We start from the raw sequence: 26,942 nt of genomic DNA on the forward strand, positions 1-26,942 counted from the left end.
ACATCGAACTGGAGCTGGGGAGGGGTTTCCAGGAGCCAAGGTTCAACTGGGCGCCGGGAGAGGCAGAAGAGTCTGTTACAGGAGGAAGGGAAAATGGCACTCTGCCGGAGAGAACTCATGCAAAGACATGCAACTGGAGAAGCAGGGGAATGCTGTGATGAGTCAAAGTGGACATGGCAGCAGAGAGATAGAATGACAGTGCGCTCAGGTCACTGGTAACTTCTGACAGAGGATCCCGCAATGGAGACGGGGCTACTGAGATGCAGGAGACCCAGACCCTGCCTTAGCGTGTGCCCGGAGCAGAGACTAAACACGAAATCCTGATACGGGACCAACAAGACAGCTGGTGGGCATCTGAGCCGGGTTGGTTTTGCAAAACAGGAACTCAAAAGGCAGGGCTGAAATTCCTGACAGGAGGAATGAAAGAGCAAGACTTCTTTGTTTAATGGAAAGGCAGGAGACGAGAAGAAAGCAACTCGAGTGGGTGGGCACAGGTCACTGTGTCACACAAAGTCTTGGCACCACTTTGCCCGGAAGTGTGGCAGGGGCTGTCCCAGTGATTTCAGAGGGCACACGGAAGAACATCATTTAATAATTATATACAGGCCGGGCTTAGTGGTTCAGTCTGTCATCCCAGCACTTTGGGAGGCCGAGGTGAGCGGACTGCCTGAGCCCGCGGGATTGAGACCAGCCTGAGCAACTTGGCGAGACCTCTTCTCTACAATAAAACAAAAATTAGCCAGGCATGGTAGCGCATGCCCGTAGTACTTGGAAGGCTGAGGTGCAAGGATCACCAGGGCCCCAGCAGGTCGAGGCCGGGGTGGCCATGAGCATGCCACTGCACTCTAGCCGGTGTGACAGAGTGAGACTCCAACTCAAAAAAAAAAAGTTACATACATATTTAAAGGATAGAAGTAACTAATACAAGTAGCATATTCTATTTCTGATTGCATAGTTATCACTGCTCTGGAAAAGACTAAGTAAAAAAAAAATTATGACTGATTCCAGTCCTTTAAAGACAATTATGAAGTAAACAGCAGGACAGATGGTGTGTGGATCTAGGGATATTTGGGAGGGAGAGGATGCGTGTTTGCAGCCGAGGTTGGAGAAGTGCTGTGCAGGCAGACACCAGGAGGCAGCGTCCACGGCTTCAGCAGGGAGGAGGCACAGCCAGATCTGCAGTTTTGAAAGACCAAAGCAGAGCCAAGTAGGGAAGGCCGGGAGGAGACAGGACCTGCTAGAAACAAGACTTTGTTGCTAGGGCTACAAGAGAGCTCTGGCAGGAGATGGTCTAGGCCAGATCCCAGGCCTGAAAGAAGGCTCTGGGAGAAAACTGCCATGCTCACTCTGGTCACTCCGGGCGGTCCAAGACCAACCGACCTAGATGGTGAATGCCCAAACCTGACACTTGGCCTTCGTTTTCTGTTTCATGATAAATTTAGGCTGCATCAGATTTCTGCATAAATCGTCAAGGCCTTGATCTTCAACCCAAGGCTCCTTTAGGGATTCATTCCCAAGGAGACACCATAGTCAAGTTACAAATCCCCAGTCAGCAGATAGAGTTGGCAGCTCTTAAGAAGAAGTCAAAGAAGGTAAATGACACCGGTTCTTGGAAGGCAGTGCCTAACTTGGGCAATCTAGCACTGCAGGCCGAAGGAGCAGAAGTCATAAGTAGCAGCAGCGGCAACAATGATCATTTAACATAGGGTCAAGCTCATTTAGCCCATCAGGGTAGGCAGCCAATTCTTGCCCAAAGCCTCAAAAGTGAATGCCATAAAAGCTAAGATAGAAAGTGGAACTTCATCAAACTGAAAAGCTTTTGCACAGCAAAATAAACCCTCAAGACAGTGGGGAGACAACCCACAGAATGGGAAAGGAATATTTGCTAGCTATGTATCTGACAAAAGATCTACAAGGAACTCAAATGAGCCGATAGGAAAAGTAATTTTTTTTTCCTGAGTTGGAGACTCACTCCATCATCCAGGCTGGAGTGCAGTGGCATGCTCACGGCCACCCCAGCGTCAACCTGGGCTCCGCTGATCCATTCACCTTAGTCTTCCAAATAGCCAGAACTACAGGCATGCGCTACCACATCCAGCTAATTTTTGATTGTAGAGATGAGGTCTTGCCACATGGCCTGGGCTGGTCTTGAACCCGTGGGCTCAGGCAATCCACTTGCCTCGGCCTCCCAAAGTGCTGGGATTACAGGCTGAGCCACTGAGCCTGGTCTAGGAAAATAATTAAAAAGTGGGTAGAGGACATGAATAGAGACTTTTCAAAAGAAGTTATACAAGCAGCCAACAGATACCTGAAAAAATGCTCAGCCTCAATAATAACCAGGGGAATGCAAATCAAAACCACAATGTTTGTATGATGGCCGTCATTCATACATCAGAAAACAACAGATGCTGGGCTGGCACAGGTGTGGAGAAAAGGGAACACTTCTACACTGTTGGTGGGAGGGCAAGGTAGTCCAATCTCTACGGAAAGCAGCATGGCAATTCCGAAAAGAACTAAGAATTGACCTTCCATACAATCCAGCAATCCCTCTCCTGGGAATACACCCAGAAGAACATAAGTTGTTCTACAAAAAAGGTGCCTGAACATGCATGCTCATTGCTGCATGAGTCACAAGAACGAAAACATGGAACCAACCCCCACTGCCCATCTACAGTAGACTGGATAAAGAAAATGTGGTGTATACACAGCCATAAAGAAGAACAAAATCATGGACTTCACATCACACTTAGTGATCTATTGTAGAAACAAAGAACGGAATACTGAGTGTTCTCATTCATAAGTGGAACCTGAACATTAGTCACATCAGCAAAAAGAAGGGATCAGTCATCACTGGACACTGTCAGGGGAGGGAGGGGACATGCAACAACACGTAGGGTACCTGGCCCCAAACCAGGGGAAGTGAGGACCAGTTGGAGTCCAAAACCTCACCTGCACGAAGCCTACTTGTGCAGCTAATCCAGACCTGTACCCCACATCTCTGAATAAACAAATAAATGTCACCTCCTAAGAAGATAAAATAAGTTGCAAGGAAGTTCATACAACTTTTGGGCAGACTTTTTAGAAAGTCCCTCCTACATGAGACTCAAACATTCTGCCACCATGCAAACCAATGAACTTGACCAAAATGACCCAGAGCAGCTAAGGCATTATTTCCTATCCAAGGCTACTTGACTGGTAGAAAAAGAAACTGGGGGTGCACACAGCAAAAGGTAACCCCTACTCACTTGACTTAAAATTTATAAGTAGGGACCATTAAGCAATTTAATAGCTATTACATTAAAAACATACTACAGAGTATATTATGGCACAGAAAATGGAAAATACTGAAAGAGGACATATAGGGAAAGGGAGGAAGAGAAAGAATGTGGCCTAGAAAGTACTGAAATGCATGTCCACGCAGTCCTGTTGGTCATTTGTGTTGCTGGTTACAAAGTTTTCTCCTTTTTTTTTTTTTTTTTGAGTTGGAGTCTCACTCTTGTCGCCCAGGCTGGAGTGCAGTGGTACACTCACGGCCACCTCAGCCTCGACCTGCTAGGCTTCTGCGATCCTTCCGCCTCAGTCTTTCAAGTAGCTGGAACTACAAAGACATGCCACTACAGCCGGCGAGATTATAAAAGTTTTCCGGGCGTGGTAGCGCATGCCTGTAGTTCTGGCTACTTGGAAGGCTAAGGCAGAAGGAGCACAGAAGCCCAGCAGGTCGAGGCTGCGGTGGTCGTGAGCGTGTCACTGCCCTCCAGCCTGGGTGACAGAGTGAGACTCCAACCCCCACTCCCCCAAACAAGTTTTCAAATGCACTCTGTCTGAAGCCTCCATGGGCTCCCTTCTGAATACAGCTACAGGAAAGTATCCTTCACCACCAAGGTTGTTGCTGGATAACTACATCTTTTAAAATTCAGTCTCAGGCCAGGTCTGGTGGCTCACTCCTATAATTCCAAAACCTTGAGCAACCTAGTGAGACCTCATTTTTACAAAAAAATCAGAAAAATAATCTGGGAACAGAAACGTAAGCCTGCAGACCCAGCTAACTGGGAGGATGAAGAGGAAGAATCGCCTGAGCCCTGGAGGTGAAGGCTGCGGTGAGCCATGATGGTACCACTGCACTCCAGCCTGGAAGACAGAGCAAGATCCCCACGAAAACAAACAAACAAACAAGAAGCAGATGGCCTGGCCAGAAGTCCTTATGTGAAAATGGACTTTTCCTTGCTTTGCAAGGTTCCTTCCAGTTTTAATATTCTACAACTCCAAGTTAAACCAATGGCTAGCAATGCCCTAGAACAATGTCCATTTCTAAAGGGTTATACTGTGTTGATCAGAATAAAACCTTATTTACAATGACCAACTAAATATACTTCTCTGGATCTAATGTGGAACATTATGACTACAGTTACCAATATTGTATTGCATACAGGAACTTGAAATTTGCTAATGTGGTCTTACCGCAAATAAAGAGAAGAAAAGGGTATGGTAATAAATGTTAACTGGTTTCTCTGCGATGTATATTTCACAGTGTATGTGTCTATGAAGCCATGAGATTGTAAGCCTCAAAATTTTTAATTGTCAACTCTACCTCAATAAAGCTGGAAAAAGAAATACACTCTCCATTGGGGTTCCCCAGAAATGGCAGTAAAGCTCTTTTGAGACTAACTGGTCATTCAATTAACAGTTGCGGTTCAAAAGAACCACTCAGAAATATATGACTACCAATGCCCGAGGCCTCAGGCTGGCACCGCATAGTCTACACTCAGGAGTAACTATGTTGCCTTAGGTCGGCTCACCATTTTTTTTTTCATTAAACAGTGGTCAGTACTTAAAAATTGGGGCGGTGTAACACACATAATCCACGTTTCAGCCTCCTTTGATAAAGATGAGAAGATCGAGCAATACCACGCCCACATTCCCACCTAGGTATGGAGGCCTGCAGTAGCTGTTGTGAAGAGCCTCGGCTCTGAAATTAACCCTGGCTCCTTCATCCTATTCCACAGCCTGGCCCCTGCAGCGTGTAGGTTTGCAATAATTACTGTTTCCACATACTTACTCCCAAACACTGTGTGCAGTACTCATTGGCAGGGATTAATCAGCTCTCAGCTACTCTCCAAAGCCACTGTCTCAAAGCTTGTTCCGCTACCAGAAGGCACAGTCACCACTGTGAAGAGCTCATTTACAAAAAAGGTGATTTTTTTCATGAGCTCAGGTCTGGTTACAGACTCAATGATTAACTCAAGGCCTTGGCAGACGCTGGTTACTGAAGTTACTGGTGGGTGGTTGTTTAACAAGGTGTTTTTGGAAGCTGATGAATTTCTAGAATTTTCAGTTGATGAAACAAAAGGTAAAATAACCAGGAACGAAATGAAGAATAAGCAATATGACTTAAAACATTTAAAGGTATTTTTTTAAAAATAGAAGTGAAACTATGTATATAAATGACTAATAATCACATATTGGTTCAGTGATTTTCCAAAATTCCTATTAAATAGGAAGAAAAAAAGATAATTCCTTTAGAGATTGTTTTGGAAAACTTTTCTGGGTTTTTCTCTTTACTAGTGACTCTAAACATCACAAAAAATTCACAGTATGACACAATGGTGCACCATATCATGCTGTAAAAATCACAGGGTTTATATTCTGAAATATACTTGGTTTGGCTGAGTAGGATATAAGTTGTCTCAGAAAGTACAGTACTTAGCAAATGTTCAACACTGTTGCCTTCTTGGTGCTGATAGTCATTAAAGATTCCAGTTTAGTTCTGATCCCACTACAAGCAAGGTGACTTTTGATCACAACATTCCACATTAACTCTGGATAAAGATGTCATGCAAAAAAACGAGGTCAGCTTGTAATTCCTTTCATGCATCCTTTATTCTCTAAGAAAACTGCTGTTAAGAGCATTTTACTCAGTCTTCGTAAGGAGCCTTAGGACTTGAACCTCTTCCCACTGTAAAATGATCTTAATTGGAGAATCAATTTTCTTTTTCATTATTTTGTTTCTCATGATCAAAGTCACGCACGCTTACTAAATGCGTGCGGATAGAATATTTAATGGGAGAGAAAGATACTCTTTTAAGTAAAAGAAATTTACATATACTATATATGTATGGTCTATATAGTATTATTACACTAATGCATGCATTAAAATGGTTAAAGCCTACACAAATAAACTGTAGTTAGCTCTGTGTAACAAATTATGACATTTTAATTTTCTTCTTTTTGCTTGTTTATAGAATATCGCAAGCTCTCATTCATAAGCAGGCCTTCAACATTTGGCATACAAGCACAAAGACAGGAACTACTGGCACTGGACACGACTATATATATGGGGAAGGAAAGAGGCGGGGTAAGAGGCTCACAGCCACCACTGGGTACCATGTCCATTACCAGGGGGAGACATGGCTCACTAGAAGCCCAAATCTCACCTGCAGGCAATCTACTTATGCAGCAAATCCTCACTTGTGCCCCAGAAATCTAAAATAATATTTTAAAAAATCTAAATTTTATATAAATCCACATATTATTTTAGTTATAAGACATAAATAAGTTTTTATCTATTATATTATAGGCTCATTTACTCATGTATTCATCCAATTAACATTTAAGAATATTCATTATATACCGGACCCCATGTTGTTTGCAGAATACAGTATCATAACACTTGGTCTCTGCCCTCAGGAAACTTGAAGCCTAGTAAGAAAATGCCCAGCTGTAGGAGAGCGTAAGTAGTGAGTGCTACAATAGAGGTGGGAGTTCAGCAGAGTGCCATCTACACCAGACCAGAAAAGTTTCTTAGAGGAGCTAATATGGGGACTTAGGTGAGGTGGGTATGGGGGAAAAAGTCAGGCGTGTGAAGCAAGTTATCCGATATGGCAAAGTTACATTTTCTAAAGTTGAAATATGGTCAGTTGCCCATAGAAGGGTCGGGATGGAAGTGAGATACTCAGGAGATGTTAAATGGATTGAATAAGCTGGATATGAGAAGGCGACTGGAAAGCAAGATTGGCCCACATGCTGACTTCAGGGACCGAATGGCTTGCGGTACCATCCATGATAGTAGTGGTCCCCAACCTTTCTGGCATCAAGGAATGGTTTTGTGGAAGACAACTTTTCTATGGACAAGGGGTGTAGGGATGATCTGGGGGTGATTCAAGCACATAACGTTTATTGTGTACTTTATTATTATTACATTGCAATATATAACGAAATAACTACACAGCTCTTCACCAACAAAAAGAGGTATGGATGGAAGTGGTAAATAAAATAACGGGTGGGCCATGCGTTGGATTCTGGCTTAAAGCCTGCCACCAGCTGCAGCTGGACAATGTAAGCACATCAACTCACCGGCCACTCACTGATAAGTTTTGATATGAGTCTGCAAGCAATGGATTCATTATGATCTCTGTGCAGTCAAATCTCATTCCTAACGTTAATCTGTATTTGCAGCCACTCCTCAGCACTAACTTCAGCTTCTCTCTGATCATCAGGTATTAGATTTTCATAGAGAGCACGCAAATTAGATCCCTCGAATGTACAGTTCACAATAGGGTTAGCGCTCCTATGAGAATCTAATGCGGCTGCTGATGTGAACGAGAACAATGGAGAGCAGTTGTAAATACAGAGAAAGCTTTGCTCCCTCACCCCGCAGCTCACTTCCTGCTGTGCAGCCTGGCTTCTGGCAGGTTGGGGATCCCTGTATTATAGAAAAAACAAGAGGTACAAGTTATGGGAACAGTGGCAGGAATAAAGGAGGAAATAAGAAATGTAGTTTAAGGCGTGATCAATCTCAAGTATGTTTGATTCATGGATAATCCAAATATTGAAGATTAGTCAGTATATATGTGTTCGGGGCTCAGCAGAAAGTGCTAGACTAAAGATAGCTAGAAATGATTGGCATGTAAGATAGAATTAGATCGTCATGTGAGCAACTGCACATATAGTGAGAAAGATCATTAAAAGAGTAAATTGTTTCGTGTATTTGTTGGTCATGGGCATTTCTTCTTTTGAGAAATGTCTGTTCATGTCCTTTGCCTAGTTTTTTTTTTCTTGTTGAATTGTTTGAATTTCTTGTAGGTTCTGGGTATTAGTATTTTATCAGAGACATAATTTGCAAATATTTTCTCCCATTCTGTGAGCTTTCTCAACCTCTATGGAAAACAATATGGAAATTTCTTGAAGAACTAAAAGTAGAACTACCATTTCATCCAGCAGTCACACTAATGGGTATCTTTCTTTTGTTTCTTTTTTTTTTCCTTTGAAACGAATGGGTAGCTACCCAAAGGAAAACAAATGATTATATTAAAAAGACACCTGCATGTGCATGTTCATCACAACACTATTTACAACAGCAAAGTCATGGAACCAACTTATGTGCCCATTATCAACTGACTGGATAAAGAAAATGTAGTACGTATACACCATGGAATCCTATGAAGTCATATAAAGGAATGAAATCATGTCCTTTTCAGCAACATGGATGGAGCTGAAGGCCACTGCCCTATGTAAACTAACTCAGAGACAGAAAACCAAATATCGAATGTTCTTACCTGTAAGTGGGAAATAAAGACACACACTCATGGACACAAAGATGGAAATAACAGACACTGGGGACACCAAAAGGTGGGAGGATGGGTGGGAAGGCAAAAGTTTAAAAATTATCAAGCAGGTATGATGTTTGTTGCTTGGAGAATGGGTACACCTGAAGCTCAATCCCTACCAGTATGCAATATACCCTTGTAACAAACATGAACTTGTACATTTATTTATTTAGAGTCAGAGTCTCACTCTGTAGCCCAGGGCAGGAGTGCAGTGGCATGCTCATGGATACTGCAGCCTCCACTTGCTGGACTCAGGCGATCCTTCCGCCTCAGCCTTCCAAGCAGCTGGAACTACAGGCACATGCCACCATGCCCAGCTAATTTTTAAAAATTTATTGTAGAGATGAGGTCTTGCCATGTTGCCCAGGCTGGTCTTGAACTCATGGGCTCAGGCAATCCTCTTGCGTCCTCCTCCCAAGGTGCTGGGATTACAGGCATGAGCCACCGTGTCTGGCCTGGGGAGTAACATTTAAAGAGAAAGCAGGGGAAGTAAAAGACTGGGAAAAGATAACAGAGAGAAGAAAAAACAGCATCAAAGAAATAAGGGAGAAAGTCCATGGTGCTAAATGTTATAGAACGTTAAAATAAATGCAAGAGCATGTCCTTTGTCTATCACAATATGGAGGATGCCTAACAAATTCCAGGCTCCTAACCCAAATCCAAACAAGCTGAATATTCAGGGAAGAATCCTGGCACTCATATATTTAAAAGCTCCTGCATGGTTTTATTACATAGTCAAGCTTGGCACCCACTGATCTAAACCATATATTCTTTGTCAACTCCATCCACCTTCATATCTGTGAAATAGAATACATTCCTTTACAAGTTTTAGTCTCCAATATTTCCTTTTTCTTTGACTTTATTTTCCCATTGTTCATTTTATTTTATTTTGTTTGAGTTGTAGGGTACAAGTGGGGATTTACTACATAAGTAGGTTTCAGCCAGGCTCGGTGGCTCAGCCTGTAATCCCGCGCCTTGGGAGGCTGAGGTGAGTGAATTGCCTGAGCCCATGGGTTCGAGACCCGCCTGGGCAACTTGGTGAGACCTCATCTCTACAATAAAGCAAAAAATTAGCCGGGTGTGGTAGTACGCGCCTGTAGTTCCGGCTACTTGGAAGGCGGAGACAGAAGGATCGCTGGAGCCCAGCAGGTGAAGGCTGCGGTGGCCGGGAGTGGCCACGGCACTCCAGTCTGGGCAACAGAGTGAGACTCCGACTCAAAAAAAAAAGTAGGTTTCATGCAGGTGAGGTTTGGGATTCCAGTTGGCCCTCTCTTCCACATAGTGGACCAGGTTCCCATTGTGTTACCCTTCCCTCTTCCCTCCCTCCCCAGCAGTGCCCAGTGACTGCTGATTCCACACCTGTGCTAGTGTGACTATTGTCCAGGACCCGCTTATGAGTGAGAACAAGTGGTATTCAGTTCTTTGGTCCTGTGACAGTTCACTTCGCATGATGGTCTCCAGCTGCATCCAAGTTGCTGCAAAGGCCACGATTTTGTTCTTTATGGTACGACTGCATCATTTTTCCATAATGTACCACATCTTCCTTATCCAGTCCACTTTCCATGGCATCTAGTCTCCAATATTTCTAAATTTACAAACTAAGACTCTGCACAGGGAAAGGGTACCGGACTCTGATTCCTTCTCTTGGTGCCATGTGTTGTTGCCAGTCAAATTTGGTTGGGAAAGGGCTACACTTACCAGTCCAGGGAGCAAACATTGTAGGGTGTAGTATTTTGGGAAATAAAGGATTTGCACAGGTAGAGAAAAGAGGGAAACCATGTGAATTCAAGAATATAGTGTTTTTATTTATTTATTTTTTGAGTTGAAGTCTCACTCTGTTGCCCAGGCTGGAGTGCAGTGGCACACTTACAGCTACTGCAGCCTCAACCTGCTGGGCTCCAGTGATCTTTCTACCTCAGTCCTTCAAGTAGCTGGAAATACAGGTGAACGCTACCATGCCCGGCTTATTTTTTTTATTTATTGTAGAGACCAGGTTTTTCCCAGGTTGGTCTCGAGCCCCTGACCTCAGGCAGTCCTCTCACCTTGGCCTTCCAAAATGTTGAGATTACAGGCTTGAGCCACGGTGTCCAGCCTAGAATATAGTGTTTAAAAAGGTACCAAACTGATTTGTTTTGCAAGGTCATTAAAGCAACCAATGTCAGTAAATCTATAGATTTAAGCAGATCAAGAAACAGCTGGAAAGGTATGCCTGACTATGAAGGGTTTTACAAAACAATAACAACAACAACAACAAAAATTAATGTGGTTTAGACATTAGTCCTGAAAGCTTAAAATATTTTTGAGGCAATGTAACAAGATCAAAATATTTTTTTAGCTGCCACTGCACTCCAGTCTGGGCGACAGAGAGACTCCAACTTAAAAAAAAAAAAAAAAAGAGGATTATTGTGGCCATGAGATACAAAATAGGTTTTAAGCAAAGAACTAGAGAATAGGAAATTATATTTTAATGTGCTATGTTCATAATAGGAGTAGTACAGAGTCAAAGAGAACATCAGTTTAGATCTGGGGAAATTGATAGTTGAGCTGGCAGGCAAATTTATTTGAGACTTCTCTTTGAGTTAAAGGTGGAGATCCTACTCGGGATGAAGATATCATGGGGTCATCCTTTTAAAAAGGTACATGCTTAACCAGAATAATGTGATGCATTTTACAATAATGTAATCTAGGCTCCAGAATTACATTGGGGTCCAATAAAGCTTAGCACCCATAGTTTTAAAATGAATAAGATTTCAGATGGAGGGCCCATTATGAAAAGCTCACAACTCATGACTCTCAGACTTTCCTCTACATATTCCAGAGCTAAGACAGAACACCTTTAAAAAACAAAAAGAAGATACAAAGAGTTAAAAGGAAGATCCTGACTCAGATCTTTCACCAACTAGTCACTCTTATCAGTACAATATAGCACTGGTGGCCAAAATGTGACTACATGATTTTTGTGTGTATGGCTGCTACTACGCAAAATGTGAAACAGGGAAATGAATCCTGATTTGCATTTACCATAAAAAAGAATTTAAAGCCAAGAGAGATTGAACTAAGACAATCTTTAAATAAATATATATATGGATATCCAAGTAGTCTCATAAAATTAAAAGGTGATTAATGATAAAATAAAAATTGATTCCATGCTTTTCTACCAATACCAGGAAAAATAGTAGAGAACAGAAAATAAAACTAAGAAATTCCTATAGAAGCCCATTAAGGGAGGAGCAACCACGAACACCATACTCTGCACTAAAGCATTGCTAAGAACTAACTATGGGACATACACAACGATGAAATGTCTCTTACTTGTCCATGAGACCAGCTCTCCATTGAATATGTTAGGAAAAATGTTGCCCAAAAGAGAAGGCGCCCTTTCTTAAAATGGGGCCTTGAACACTTGGTCCTACTCTTTGGTCTAGGAAACCATGGGAAACTCTAGAGAGGTGACATGAACTACAGAAAGGACTACTACTGGTCACAAATTGGGATATGAGACACATACATACACATGGATAGCATCTTTCGAAAGTGTACATTTTGTGTACAATATTCATTCTTATTTTGAAAGTATAAAAATCCCAACTATTATAAAGTGCTTGAGAATTCAATTATGCTTGACGTGTAAGAAAATATCAAGGCCTTTTCAATCTGCCATCTGCAGTGGGACCACTGACAGGATGCAGATTTTTGTGAAAACCCTTCCAGGGAAGACCACCACTCTTGAGGCTGAACCCTCGGATACAATGTGGATCAAAGACCTAGACATAAAATCTCAAATTGTAAGAATCCTATAAGAAAATGTGGGAAACATTTAGGCACACTGGAGTAGGCAATCAATTTTTGGTCAATTCTCCAAAAGTGAATGCCATAAAAGATAAGATAGATAAGTGGGACCTCATCAAACTGAAACACTTCTGTGAAGCAGAAGAAACCATCAAGAGAGCAGGGAGACAACTCACAGAATGGGAAAAATATTTGTCAACTGTCTATCTGACACGGGCCTAACATCCAGAATCTACAAGGAACTCAAATGTGCCAAAAGGAAAAGAAACCAAACAACCCTGTTAGAAAGTGGGCAAAAGATATGAGCAGATGCTTCTCAAAAGAAGATATATGAGCAGACAACAGACACATGAAAAAATGCTCAGTCTCACTAATCACCAGAGAAATGCAAATCAAAACCACACTGAGACACTACCGAACTCCAGTAAGAATGGCCCTCATGAATAACTCAAAAAACAGCAGATGCTGGCAAGGATGTGGAGAAAAAGGGATGTGTCTACATTGTTGGTGGGAGTGTCAATTAGGACAACCTCTGTGAAACAGTGTGGCCATTCCTAAAAATCTAAAAATCAACCTTCCATATGACCCAGCAATCCCCTTTATGGGAATATAACCAGAGGAACTCAAATCATTCTATGAAAAAGATACCTGCACACACATGTTTATCACGGCATTATTCACAATAGCAAAAACATGGAAACAGCCGTGCTGTCCATCAAAAGTGGACTGGATAAAGAAAATGTGGTATGGATACATGGAGTATTAGGCAGCCACACAAAGAAAAACAAAGTTATGGACTTGGCAGCAATTTGGATGGATTTAGGTTCTATAATACTCAGTGACCTATCACAGAAAGAAACATCTGAGTACCGCATGTAGTCGCTTATAAGCGGATCCTGAACATTTATCATAATACTACAAGAAAGGGATAGGCAGTAGTGGGACACGCCGCGGGAAGAGGGGCACACAACATCAGTAAGGGTATGTGATCTCAAACCAGGCGAAGTAGAGACCAAAGGAGACCCAAACTTTACCTGTATGATCACCACAAGTGAACCTAACTCTGAATTGTACCCCACATCTTTAAAATAAAAAAGTAAAACATTTAAAACTACATTTGCCTCCTTTTTCACTTACCAAATTGATAAAGAATCATAATAGTTAGATTTCCCAGCATCTGGGGAAAGGAACACTCTCACGCTAGTAAGTGTATAAATAGCTACATGCTTTCATTTGCAACATGTATTTAAATCCCTAAGCGAATTCTTTGATTTGGTAAGGATTTTGTAAAGATGTTTAATGTAGCATTGCCTAAAATGGCAAAAAATTCAAACCAACCTAATATCCAAAATAGGGCATGATTACATTCATAGGAAAACATAATGGTGGTCCTAACTACACTGTTTATACATATAAGTAACATAACCCAAACCAAAGGATTTAAACAGAAACTATGTAGGGTTTCATCACTGCTGTCCCTACTCCCTGACTCCCTGTTTTATTCCTTGGATACTATTCATTCAATGACGGAGTTAAGGAAGACACGGAGCACATTATAAATGAAGAAGGAGCACTCTGATAGAGGTAATTTCTTAGTAATAATAACAAAAAAGGAAAAAGCAAACATTTTGTAAAAGTATTAGGAACAGTAGAGAGAAACACATATTTGTGAAGTTCTGTTAACCTTAAGATATAATTTTCCTGTGACAAGGAGCTTTGGTGGAGTGGATAAGTCAAAGAAACCTGTAGAAAGAGAACAAGTCACACCTATAAGGTCTATGAGAGGACGCAGTAACCTAGGAAGGGAGCCACTGCTAGGGTGGTCTCACTTGCTGTTGAAATTCCAATGGATGCACAGGCCCATTAAACAGAAAGGCAAATAGAAATGTTCAATTTTCTGTAGCGAGGGAATCCAGAAATTACCACCAAAGTGAGAAAAATGTGTGTGCCACATCCTAGCTCCTCCTTAAGGATTTCTGTTGAGGCTTCAGTCCTGCAGAATTTCATTAATGGGGAAAAAAAAAATCAACCAGTCTCTTTTTGTGGAGGTCTAGGTGGGAATTAACTATAAAACTCCTTCGTCTTTCTCCTCTTAAACTAAAATGTGGGTTTCTTTAGAGCAGGTAGACATAAAGGAACAATTACAACAAAATTCCCTAACATCTACATACAGAAAAACGACTGTCTTTAGTCCAGTGTGATACAATGCCTCCAAGGAAATCTTTGGTAAATTAAGAATTAGTTCAAGAAAGAAAACTACACATTCTAGGTTATTTGCCATCCAAAGACAAATAAGTCATAGACACTATGAAATGCAGTATAATAAAATTCAACAGGTGACCCACTTGAAAAAGCTGACAAAAACCACTTGCATGAGAAGTCAAAGATAAATACTATTTCAGCATTACGGATATCTTCTATGTTAAAGAATGACAGTAAAATAAATTACACGTGCAGATTGTTTGAATTACTTCACAAGAGTCATTGGTGCACAGAGTCCTATTAAAGATAATAAATCTTTAAAAGCCCCACAAATTTCATATCTTATAAACAATACATTTTTCCAGCAAAAAAGTGATATATATGATAGGTAGTTTTTCTGATAGACAACACAACCTACAACGTGGCTGAAAGTTTTGACGCTTTGTTTTTCTCACCTAGAAAATCAGGAGATGGTTCTAAATCTCTAAGGTGTTGTTCAGCTGTGAAATTCTAATTCTAGGACTCCAATTCTAACAGGGCTTCAGAAATTTAAAATAAGAACAAAAGATACACATTTTTCTCCCTACCCCATATCTCTTGTTTAAAGTCTCCATGAGATACCATGGGGGTTGCAGACATGGGTAATGAAGCATAGTACATAAATACAAAACAAATTATGTTTAATGTCTTTGTTGATGTGGGTTTGTGTTTATGACAGGGAAAAGCTATTAGTAATATCATTAATGAAAATCCTATTATTTTTCACATTAAACTCTAATTTATTAAAATGGGACAACTCTGATGAGAATTATCATTCTAGGTAGTCATTAGCCAGAAGGTGTGCCCTTGGTTGGAATTTAGTTTTGCTTTATTGAGAATTCATGCTAAGGAAGCTTGCTGAGTGTATTTGTTCTTGGTAGGTGTGTTAGCCAAAAGATTTGCCTAGATGATGATGCTTGGAAAAGGTAAGATGTGTGGGTTTAACAGTTTTGAAAATGAACTGCAAGGTCTTTGTAAAGACATTTTTATTCTACCACCTATACAAAAGGAAAAAAATGTTTTCTAAAAAGGATAGTCCCTATTTTTATTAGGAAGATATCTTCAATGATATACTGCTGAAGAATTTCTATGCCACTGCCCCTGCTAGTCTAAACTATCACAAGCCCAATAACATCTGCTTTGGTGATCTGAAAACACAAATCTCTCCAGAGGTAAACAGTCCTTCAAACCGACTCAGAGGATCACATGCCACATTTCTCATGCTGCTGAGTCACAGACACTCTCTCCACCAGGCCAACGAATCTTTTGTTTCTTAAAATTATAGGCACTTTAAACATTACCATCCTGCCCCTTTGCTGCACTTAAAGAGGTTTGGATCTGCTCCATGGTATTCCTTTATTCTCAATGGAAGAGTACTTCCAATTACTGACCCTTAAGAAGATCAAAATCTTTCTTCATTTAAAAATCAAATGGGTAGAAAGTTACAAAAGGAGTTTAGCACACAGTACCCAGGATGATGAAATATTTGTTATAATAAAACCACCTGTCAGCAGAAAGCCACTCAAATAACATCCTTCTAGAAATACTCAAATCTATAATTCAGAGAAAGCTCTAATTCAAGAGTAAAAGTGTTTTAAGATGAAAACTACAAAAATGAGTCTAGAATCTACCCACCCACCAGACTCCCCACTGTAGCCCATACTTACCTTTCTCGAGGAACAGCAAACCAGTACTCTGGTTGCTTTCTCCGTTTCCCGTACTGCTGGACCATGGCTGCAGTGTGAGTGGCAAAGGATTTTCTCATTGGCTTTCCCACTTTGATACACAGGAACATGGGCGGTGTCTTGCTTTTTTCTTCTTTTGAAGGAAGTATATCTGAATCATACATGAAAAAACCTTCCTTAATACCCTCAACACCGATGATGGTAGGACTTTTCAACTTACAAAGAATAGTGTCCAACCCTCTCCTAGTCAAAACACATGGCAGAAACTTTTAACTGTATCATACTAGGACTAACAATATTTTCAGACCTTCTTTTGCACAAAAGGGAAAAGCTCTGGATGTTTCAGGCTGGATTACATCACACATATGAGATGCTACATACTGAAAAGAAACAAAAACTAACAGAATAACAGATCACAGATCGTAAAGAATTGTGACAATCCACAAGAATACATATGAATGAATGGCAGTGGAGGGCCAATTACACCATAATGCAACTCAGTTTAGAAGGGAAATCTTTTCAAAAACATTTTAAACTTTAGATTTAGGAATTCAAGTTTAAAAAGGAAAGTTATTTAAAAGATTGTTAAGAAGTAAACTACTTTTGAAGTAGAAATCTAGAAATCAATGCCATAGTTCAAATTCCAAAAGAGGCACCCTATCCTGCAAATTTTTCCTCCCAACTATTAATGTTATCAGCAAGAATACAATCTACCGAGAAAACATTGTTCGCAGTAATAATTGTTAATAATTGTACTAATTTTTATTTTTATTTTTTTGAGTTGGAGTCTCACCCTATCACTCAGACTGGAGTGCAGTGGCCGCTCCCGGCCACTGCAGCCTTGACCTGCTGGGCTCCGGAGATCCTTCCGCCTCAGCCTTCCAAGTAGCCGGAACTACAGGCGCACGCTACCACGCCTGGCTAGTTTTTGATTTATTGCAGAGACCAGATCTCACCAAGTTGCCCAGGCTGGTCTCAAACCCGCGGGCTCAGGCAATCCACTCACCTCGGCCTCCCAAGCGCTGGGATTATAGGCTGAGCCACCGAGCCCGGCCAATTGTACTAATTTTTGCATTAAATGTGCAAGTTTTAGAAAGGCAATTATCCGAGGGTATAATAAAGGCATTAAAGGAAAACAGCTTACCTTCAATGGGTACCTGAATTCTCTTTAATAGCCACAATTGAATTTCAGATTTATTGTCCATTTGTGCGCCTTGACAGCTGTTGTCCAGAGTGGATTCCAAAGAGGAGTCTAGAGACTCTTTAATCCTATTTTCTTCTGTAGATGAGTCCAGTTTCATTGGAAGGGGCACTCTTTCTTTCTCCCAGGCTTTATCTGGCTCTTTATTGCCCTCAGGTGGGGGAACACCTATCTGGGGTAGAGACCTACTAAGGGTGATGTCTATTCCCACTGGTTCAATGCTTTGGCCATCACTTAATTCTGCCTTCTGCAAAATTCCAGATACCTGTGACTCTTCTTTATTCTTATTTAGGTAATACTCAATGAGCTTAACTTTATCTAGATCTTCATGTATGTTCAGTGTGTTTTCCACCTGGCTTTCCGGGGAACCAGACTGCTTGTCCATTTCTGGCATTATATCTTGCTTCTCACAGGTTTCTAAATCTAAGGCCCCCTTCAGTTCCACATCCTTCCCTGTTCCCGAAAAGTTCAGGGCTGACTGCACCTGCATTTCCATCGCAGAATTGATTATTTGTGACTCAGTCTTCCTTTGCTCCCCTGGGTCAAGAGAAAGGCACTCCTTCGAAGGATCTCTTTTGTCCATTCCACTATCCATTTGAGAAGAAAGTTCTTCCAAGTCAACGAAGTCATCATCTTCCCCTATAAGGGAGTTTTCTTTGGCTGTAGTTTCAAATGCAGCTTGAGGGTCAGCAGGTTTCTTGCTGAGCTCAGACACGGTGGGAGAACCACAGGTTGTCTCCTTAGAGGATTCCAGTTTCTTTAATTTTTCTGACACGGGGCTGCCTGAGGGCTTCATATGTGTGTATTCTGTTGACTTCTCCAAAGGTCCTGCTGACTTGGAATCTAAAGTCACGGTTCTCTCTCCATTTTGCTGTCGCTTTTCCTTGTTGCTGGATTTGAACTTACTGAATGGGTTGATATCCTTTTCTGAAGCCAGGTCTTCCCATTCTCCAGGCCTGTACAGAGGACAAAGATCCTGAGGTAGATCACTGTTGGGGGAGAAGTGGTGGGTGCACATGGAATGTTAAAAATAAAACCAAAAACGAAATGAAGGAAAGGCAAAAAACAAAACAGAGAAACCCAACCAAAAACCAAAACACACATATACCACAACTTAAATTATGTTTACGTGATCGCAGAATAAGAAAACAAAATCAAGAAACTGACTTCAAATTGAAACGTAAGTCAACTAAAGAAAATGGCAAAACAATGAACTATGAGAGCTGCATGTCCTCCTAGAAGCACACGGTGGATTTGGAAGTTGTACATGAATGTGGAGATGATAATATTCCTGAATTTGATGACAGAAAGGACTGAGAAGAAATATTTCAGTACCATTGTCAAAAATTCCTTCTTTTTTTTTTCATTTTTTGAGTCAGAGTCTCACTCTTGTCACCCAGCAGCACATTCACAGCACTGTAGCCTTGACTTTCTGGGCTTAGGCGATCCTTCCACCTCAGCCTTCCAAGTAGCCAGAACTACAGATGCACGCCACCACATCTGGCTAGTTTTTTTTTCTTTGTAATTTATTGCAAAGACAAGGTCTCACCAAGTTGTCCAGGTTGGTCTTGAACCCCTGGGCTCAGGCAATCCTTTTGCCTTGGTATCCCAAAGTGCCAGGATTACAGGCTGAGCCATCACACCTGGCCAAAAAAAATTTCTTTTTTTTTTTTAACGTACCAGCCAGTTCTAAATTTACAAAAAGTCTGTCTCCCCAAAGTCATTTTTATAAATCACTTGCATGAAATTTTCCAATAGAAAATAAAAGCCTGTGTAATTATTTGGCTCTGATAAATGCTTTAAAAAGCCTCTGATACATGCTTTAAAAGCATTCGTTGAGCCCCTAGATGCTATATTCTAAAATACAATTGTGCAGGAACTTGCATACACACAATGTTCTGCCCGACATTGGCATCCTAGGTGATGTTAAAGATACTTCAATCCCAGACCCAGTAAGTTAGTATAATGTAGCACAATTTCCCTATTGAAATTCAAAACTTAACTTGGCATATTCAAGATTGTAAGAAGTTCTGCTGCCAGGGGCGGCAACTCACGCTTGTAATCCCAGGTCTTGTGGGGCAGAGGCAAGAGGTTCGAGACCAGCCTGGGCAATTTGGCAAGACCTTGTCTCTACAATAAATTAAAAAATTAGCTGGGCATAGTGGTGCACGTCTATAGTTCCAACGACTTGGGAGGCTGAGGCAGAAGGATTGCCTGAGCCAAGCAGGTTGAGGCTGCGGTGGCTGTGAGTGTGTGCACTGCACCCCAGCCTGGACGACAGAGTGACACTCTTACTCAAAAAAAAAAAAAAAGTCCTGCCACAGAGAAACCCAGCTCTCTACATATTAATTAATAAGCAAAACTTTCTTCTATAAACTTCCAAGCCTTTCTCATCTCTTCCTTCCCTACCTAGTTTAACCCTCACCAAAAGACACCTTCAACTGCATTCCAATTAGCCTCCTAAATTACTTTATCCATCCCCTCTGTTCTTGTTCTTCTACCTAATCCAAGCTGCCAGCTCCCTAGTAGGGAATCAATTTAACCACCTACTTCTTTTTCACTGCAGCTGACGAGAATTGCTGGGGCAAAGTATGTAATGGTGTCAAATGTCTATGTTGGTAATAAATGTAGTCTAGGCTTAGCCAGGCAGCTTGTAATGATCAATAATCCCTTCAGTTGTACCCTTCCTCTACACACACACACACACACACACACACACACACACACACTACAGAAATTGAAAGTGAGCATGGAGAGGTTCCACACACACCCACTTTAAAAAACTAATAGCACATCACAGCTTGATGATTTGTGCTAACTGTTATATCATTAAACGTTTAGTAGTCATGACATTTGAAACAATGTAAAATTTTTGAACAATGGATGACGTTTTGAAGGCAACAGAAAGTTTATTTTACACTGACTCCTCTCACACATTCTTGTTCTTTAAATTAAAAAAACTTTATACACCAGCATCAAAAGCAGGAATCAATGTGCAACCCTGAAATAATTTCAGCAAATTAGGACCCAATTCTTAACTCTCTTCTCTTCCTGCAGTAACAGTCATCACCCCTGTATTCTAGATTATTAAACGTAATCTCACATTAACAGGAAAAGTTTTAAAGATGTACCTTCCCTTTCTATTATTAAGCAGAATAATTAATATCCTAGGCTGAAGATGTGCAATAATATCACTCCAGGGGAAGCCATCTTCCAGTAAGAAATGACCCTATTTGTTTGGTCATCCACACTCAAACTATATTTTGGCCTATTCTTAACTTTTTTCCTCTTGTTGCAGAGAACCCAATATTCGTTTCTTCTGCTCAATACTAGCCCTTTTGCTTCCTCTTCTCCTCGTCATAGATTCCAAGGCAGTTTGGACACTCCCTCACATGGGTTCTCATGGAATGCTGTGAGTATTGCTATGCTTACACGCCCTTTAATTAACACTTTTTTCCTGAAGGCTCCTCGTGGGCAGGGCCATGACCCACTTATCTTCATATCCTTGGCACAAAAGAGGCATGCACCAAGATGCCTTAGAACCTTCATTTCACATGGATTAACAAGATTCCCAAGGAATGATACACAGTTCAGATATAAACTGAAAGTTCAGATAATAACAGCCTACACATATCAAGCACCAGGTTATTTTCTAATGTGTTTAGTTCTTACATCAGTCCATTATAAACTAAAAAATACTATTTTCAGCTGGGTGTGATGGTTCACATCTGTAATCCCAGCACTTTGGGAAGTTGAGATGGGTGGATTGCTTGATCCCAGGAGTTTGAGACCAGCCTGGGTAATGTCATCTCTACAAAAAATTAGCTAGGTGTGGTGGTGCGAGCCTGTAATCCCAGCTATTTAGGATACTGAGGTGGAAGGATTGCCTAAGCCCAGGAAACAGAGGCACTGTGAGCCGTGATCGTCGTGACCATGCCACTGCACTCTTTTCTTTTCTTTTTTCTTTTTGAGTCAGGGACTCCTCTGTTGCCTAGGCTGGAGTGCAGTGACACTATCACAGCTCACTGCAGCCTTGATCTCCTGGGCTCAGGTGATCCTCCTCAGTCTTGTGGGTAGCTGGGACTACAGGTGCACTACCACACCTAGCTAATTTTTTGGACTTTTTTGTAGAGAGTGGCCTTGCTATATTGCCCAAGCTGGTCTCCAACTTCTGGGCTCAAGCGATCCTTCCATCTTGGCCTCCCAAAGTGCTGGGATTACAGGCGAGAGCCATGGTGCCTAGCCAAGAATACTACTTACTCTGTTTTATAGGTGAAAAAATTGAGGCACAAGATCGAATAACTCATTTATGTCATGGAGTTCTAAGAGGCACAGCCAGAGAAACCCAGGGTGACTCCAGACCTAATCATCACATAGTACTGCCTTACCACACATCTCCTAAAACTCTCACTTGAACACATCTGGCAGAATTTGGAAACTACTTCGAGGCTCATGTCTGGGGGTAACGTCAGTAACTTCAGTGGCTTGGAACTGAGTAAGGGCTGAGTGGACCTCATGCTAAAGACTGCAGGAGTCCAGCAGAACCTGCAGGTATAGAGCCCCAGTGATTTGGAGCCTGGGTTAATTCCCTAGTTACCACCCCTTCTTATCATGAGTCCCAAGGGCTCGTCCCTTTTGTACTGTGAGATCCCCTGCTTTCCCTCTACCATCCTATCATGGAGGGTTTTTAAAGATTTCTACAGCTGGCATTGATGGAGAAATAGACACAGTGGCAAAAGATTATTGCTATAAATTAACCAGTTACCTGAGCTTTCTTCACGGGAAGCTTCCCACTCTCCCTTTTTAAAACAATAAGCCCAGTATTACAAGGCAAAAGTAATTAGGACTACAGCAATATTCATTTGTATTTCAGAGAAAAAAAACAAGCCAGCATTGCTCCCTCTTCACCGTGAGATGTGGCTACTACACTGTCCACTTAGACCTCTCTCCATGCAGGTGAGGGAGGAGAGGAGTCAGGGAGATGGCCTTTCCTACAGTTCAAAGAAAGGTGAATGTAACTTTCCTGAATTAAACTCAGAAGGAAACATTATTCACTTATTGATAAGTGAACTAAAATTCTTTTTAAAAAATGCCATTTCTTATTTCGTACATTAAGAACATGCACTGCTTTTCAGACAAATAAGCCAAATAAATAGCATTTTTATATGCTAGCTTCTTTGCTTTTCTCCTTTAATTTTTATAGGTTCAGTTTCCCCTCTCATTGCCTTTATCATTTCCATTTCTTCTCATTTTTCTACTTTTTTTTTTTGTGTGTGAGTTGGAATCTCATTCTGTCGCCCAGGCTGGAGTGCAGTGGCATGCTCATGGCCACCCCAACATTGACCTGCTAGGCTCCGGCAATCCTTCCATCTCAGTCTTCCACGTAGCCAGAACTACAGAAGTGTGCTACCATGCCTGACTATTTATTTGTTTATTTATTTATTTATTTACTGTGGAGACAAGGTCTCACTAAGTTGTCTGGACTGGTCTCGAACCCGCGGGCTCAGGCAAATCACTTGCTTCGGCCTCCCAAAGTGCTGGGATTACAGGCTGAGCCACCGAGCACAGGCTCAATTTTTTCTACTGTTTATATTTAGTGCACAAATCTTCCACCTTCACATTCACTTCTAAACAATCACTCGGTCCCGCAAATGCCTTCTTTTTTACCTGCATTTAATTCTCTCAACACCCTTTTTTCTCCCCCCTGGTAAACAAAGACATGTCCCTTACGATGGCAAGGCATCTTTGATCTTCATGTGAGAAATGTCATTGTAGAGGGCAATGGAAACCACCTCTTCCATGGGGCAGATGAGGCCATACTCCTCACACCCATTTTCGATGACCAGGGGATCGGACTTGTGCGGGTCAAACATGATGTTGTTAGGAGTGACAATCATAACACCTCCAACCACACCCTGCAGAAGAGAGTGATAAGACAGAGTTACTTCAGGCATAAACGCTTTCAGCCACCACCACAGAAACGTTCCTTAACTCACACTGCCATTCTGCTGACCGTGAGCCACAGTATCCTATGTGACAATGACATCCCCTTCACGAGGGCTGGGACAACAGGCTGCAAGATGCATTGTGCAGGGCTGGGCAGGAGGCCCAGAGAAAATAGACTTGCCTCCCTGAGGCAATTAACCGAGCCTGGTTCTAGACGGCTGCCACAGCGGTGTAACTGTGGTGTGATCCTGATTCACACTTACAAGTCTCAGATTTCCTAGTTCTCTGTCTGTAAAATGAGAGGGGCTGTCCCTAATGCTATCTTGACTGAGAACACGGGGCTTTCCAATTCACTTAGCAAGTCATCACTGTGTATCTGACAAGTGCATGATATTGTACCAAAGGGCAGTTGTCTCAGAGCCAAGGTGCCAAAGAATAGTCCCGATACTTTTCTCTAAGATGTTTAGAAAGCCCACGTCCAACAAAATTCCACATCAACAGGAATATGAAATTTCTGCAGCTAGAGTGAATATAGCTGAATGACAGATATTAAAAGCAAAATGTAGTAGCTTGGCGAGACCTTAAAAATCTGAAGCTTGTCAGAGTACATTATAGACCTTCATGGCCACACGGACAGCAGGACACAGATGACTTCCTCCAGGCAAATAATTTACTCTGGTACTCTTAATAAGTCTAGCGATCATCTCAGTGAAATGTTTTGCAGACCCAGCAATCCCATTACTGGGTACATATCCAAAGAAATGAAGTTAGTATGTTGAAGAGGCATCTGCACTGCCCTGTTTAGTGAAGCACTATTTACAACAAATGAAATCAGCCTAAGTGTCCCTCAGTAGCTGAATGAATAAAAGAAACGTGAAACACTCCTCCCCACACACGATTACTATTCAGCCGCAAAGAAGAATGAAATCCCGTAATTTGCGATAACATGCATGAACACGTAAGGCACTAAGTGAAATAAGCCAGACACAGAAAGATAAACACTGCGTGTTCTCACTCATGTGGAATCTAAAAAAGCTGATCTCACAGAAGCAGAGAACGGAACGGTGGTTACCAGAGGCTTGGGTGGTTGGGGAGGAGAAGGAGAAGGGGAGATGCTAGTCAGAGGATATAAAATTATAGTTAGATAGGAGGGATAAAAAACGTCCGGTATAGGCAGATGGAAAGTAGGGGACTGCCTGGGGCTGGAGGCCTATGGGGAGGAAAGGACAGGTGGAGGCGGGAGGGAAAGAAATGGGAATGACCACTAAGGGTTATGGAGTTTCGTTTTCGGGTGACAAAAATGTTCTAAAATTGTAGTGACGGAAGCACAGCTCTGTGAACAAACTAAGCCACTGGACCAAACACTTTAAATGGGTGAATTAGACGATATGTGAATTACATCTCAACAAAGCTGTTTTTTTAAAAAAAAGATTTTGTACTGCAGTGTTACTTAGTCTTGTTTGCAAAAGGTATAAATGCTCATCAACATGTATTTTCTATTATTATTATTATTATTATTTTTTTTTGAGTTGGAGTCTCACTCTGTCGCCCAGACCGGAGCGCAGTGGCCGCTCCCGGCCACCGCCGCCTCGACCCGCTGGGCTCCGGCGATCCTTCCGCCTCAGCCTTCCAAGGAGCTGGAACTACAGGCGCGTGCTACCACGCCCAGCTAATTTTTGATTTATTGTAGCGATGAGGTCTCGCCAAGTTGCCCAGGCGGGTCTCAAACCCACGGACTCAGGCAATCCACTCACCTCAGCTACCCAAAGCGCAGGATTACAGGCTGAGCCACTGAGCCTGGCTATTATTATTATTTTTGAGTCAGAATCTCACTCTGTCACCCAGACTGGAGTGCAGTGGCAGCTCACAGCCACCCCAGCGTCAACCTGCTGGGCTTAGGTGATCCTTCCACCTCAGCCTTCCAAGTAGCCAGAACTACAGGTGCACACTACCATGTCTGGCTAATTTTTGAAATATTGTAGAGGTGAGGTCTCGCCAAGTTGCCCGGGCTGGTCTCGAACTTGCAGGCTCAGGCTATCCACTTGCCTAGGCCTCCCAGAGTGCTGGGATTACAGGCTGAGCCAATGGCCCAGCCATATTTTCCTGTTATTTGGAGACTGATATGAAGTCTCTGCTATGACCACAGGAATTAATTTGGTATCAACATAGACACTTCTTCAGAGGGTCACTAAGAGTTAGATTTGTTCTTTGTAAAAACAAAACAACAAACCACCAACCAAAAAACTAAAAACATGACACAGAAGACATTAATACTAGCACTGTAAACAGCAAATGCAGGTTGAGAGTTTAACATGTTCCGATGGTACTAAACTCTGAATAAAAATTATTTTTTTTAATTATCACACCCTATTAGTTAAATTTTTTAATTGTTTCTATTGTATAGATTAGGAAAATGGAACCTAAGGCAATTTAAATACTGTACCCATAGCCTCAGAGCTAGTGGGTGGTAGAGTTGGAATTTAAATTCAGTGAGTCAGGTTCTAGCTTTTGCTGTTAAACATATACTACACTGTCTCCCTAACAATTTATAGGCCATGAACTGAAAGAAATTCCAAGGTCACAAAGGATCACATTTCCACATTTCCACTCAGTGATCATATTTCCCTCAGAAAATAAAATGTTAAACATCCAACAGAGGAAAACCAATGGACACCTACAAAATCGAAAATTGACACTTCGGGTAAGGTATTTTAATGTAGCCTCCCTTCCAGGAATTTGTAACGTCGTTTAGTTTTTCATAGATTCCACGAAAAGGAAACAAATGTCATTTCTATATACCTTTCCATCAGTGAAGTATCGACAATTCATTTTTAAAAATTTCACCACGCCTGGCTCATCTTCTTCAGAAGTAGATGATAAGACTCTTTCGATGGGTTTCAAGGCCTTTCGTGCTAAGTCAGCATCCTTGTGAAAGCAAAAATTTCCAAAATCAAATAAAAGCACTTTTTCAAACAAATTATGTACAAAGTCACATAAATTCCCTGTAAGCATTCTGTTTCCATTTAACTTGAACACAGAAAAGGCAAATGTCCTTTGTCCTTCAAAAATATCACAAATATAATAACAGGTATCCGTACCAAAATAAGATTAAGAAAAACAAAGGCATATGTATGAGCCCATGAAAATGCCTCATGAAATGTCATTAGAAACTAATCTAAATGACAGAATTCATATGAAACTTACGATCCAAATTGTCTTTAAAAATAGGAAGAATCATCTGTGTATCTCATTTGAGCATTTAACTTCACATTTATACACAAGACATGTGTTTTTGCCTTTGAGACTTTAAAGGTAAATAGGTTTCTCTTAGAGAAGATGCATTCTCCAATAACTAACCACGTGGGGGAGAACTGCAGGCATAACCTTGTGAAAAATAACACGTGGAAGCCTACAAATCACACCAAAAAACACCCTTTTTGATAAAAATGAGCATCAGTGCATGAAACGCATAACATA

At 41.5% G+C, this 26,942-nt stretch overlaps 1 protein-coding gene across 2 annotated transcripts in view; it reads right to left on the bottom strand.

The window, feature by feature from the left end:
- The window catches only part of NCOA7 (nuclear receptor coactivator 7), a 163,818-nt gene that overhangs the window by 33,534 nt on the left and 103,342 nt on the right, over window positions 1-26,942 (bottom strand). Inside the window, exons 7-10 of one of the 2 annotated variants that reach the window (XM_021712906.1) lie at window positions 26,265-26,390; window positions 23,250-23,434; window positions 17,463-18,508; window positions 16,301-16,469 (exon numbers count right to left, since the gene is read on the bottom strand). In XM_021712906.1, the coding sequence (XP_021568581.1) occupies window positions 16,301-16,469; window positions 17,463-18,508; window positions 23,250-23,434; window positions 26,265-26,390 (1,526 nt within the window). The remainder of the gene's footprint in view (window positions 1-16,300; window positions 16,470-17,462; window positions 18,509-23,249; window positions 23,435-26,264; window positions 26,391-26,942) is intronic. The other variant, XM_008059099.2, reaches the window with a different exon arrangement.

The sequence above is a fragment of the Carlito syrichta genome, unplaced genomic scaffold (assembly GCF_000164805.1).
Source record: "Carlito syrichta isolate Samal-C Ts95f unplaced genomic scaffold, Tarsius_syrichta-2.0.1 Scaffold303719, whole genome shotgun sequence".
Classification (NCBI taxonomy): domain Eukaryota; kingdom Metazoa; phylum Chordata; class Mammalia; order Primates; family Tarsiidae; genus Carlito; species Carlito syrichta.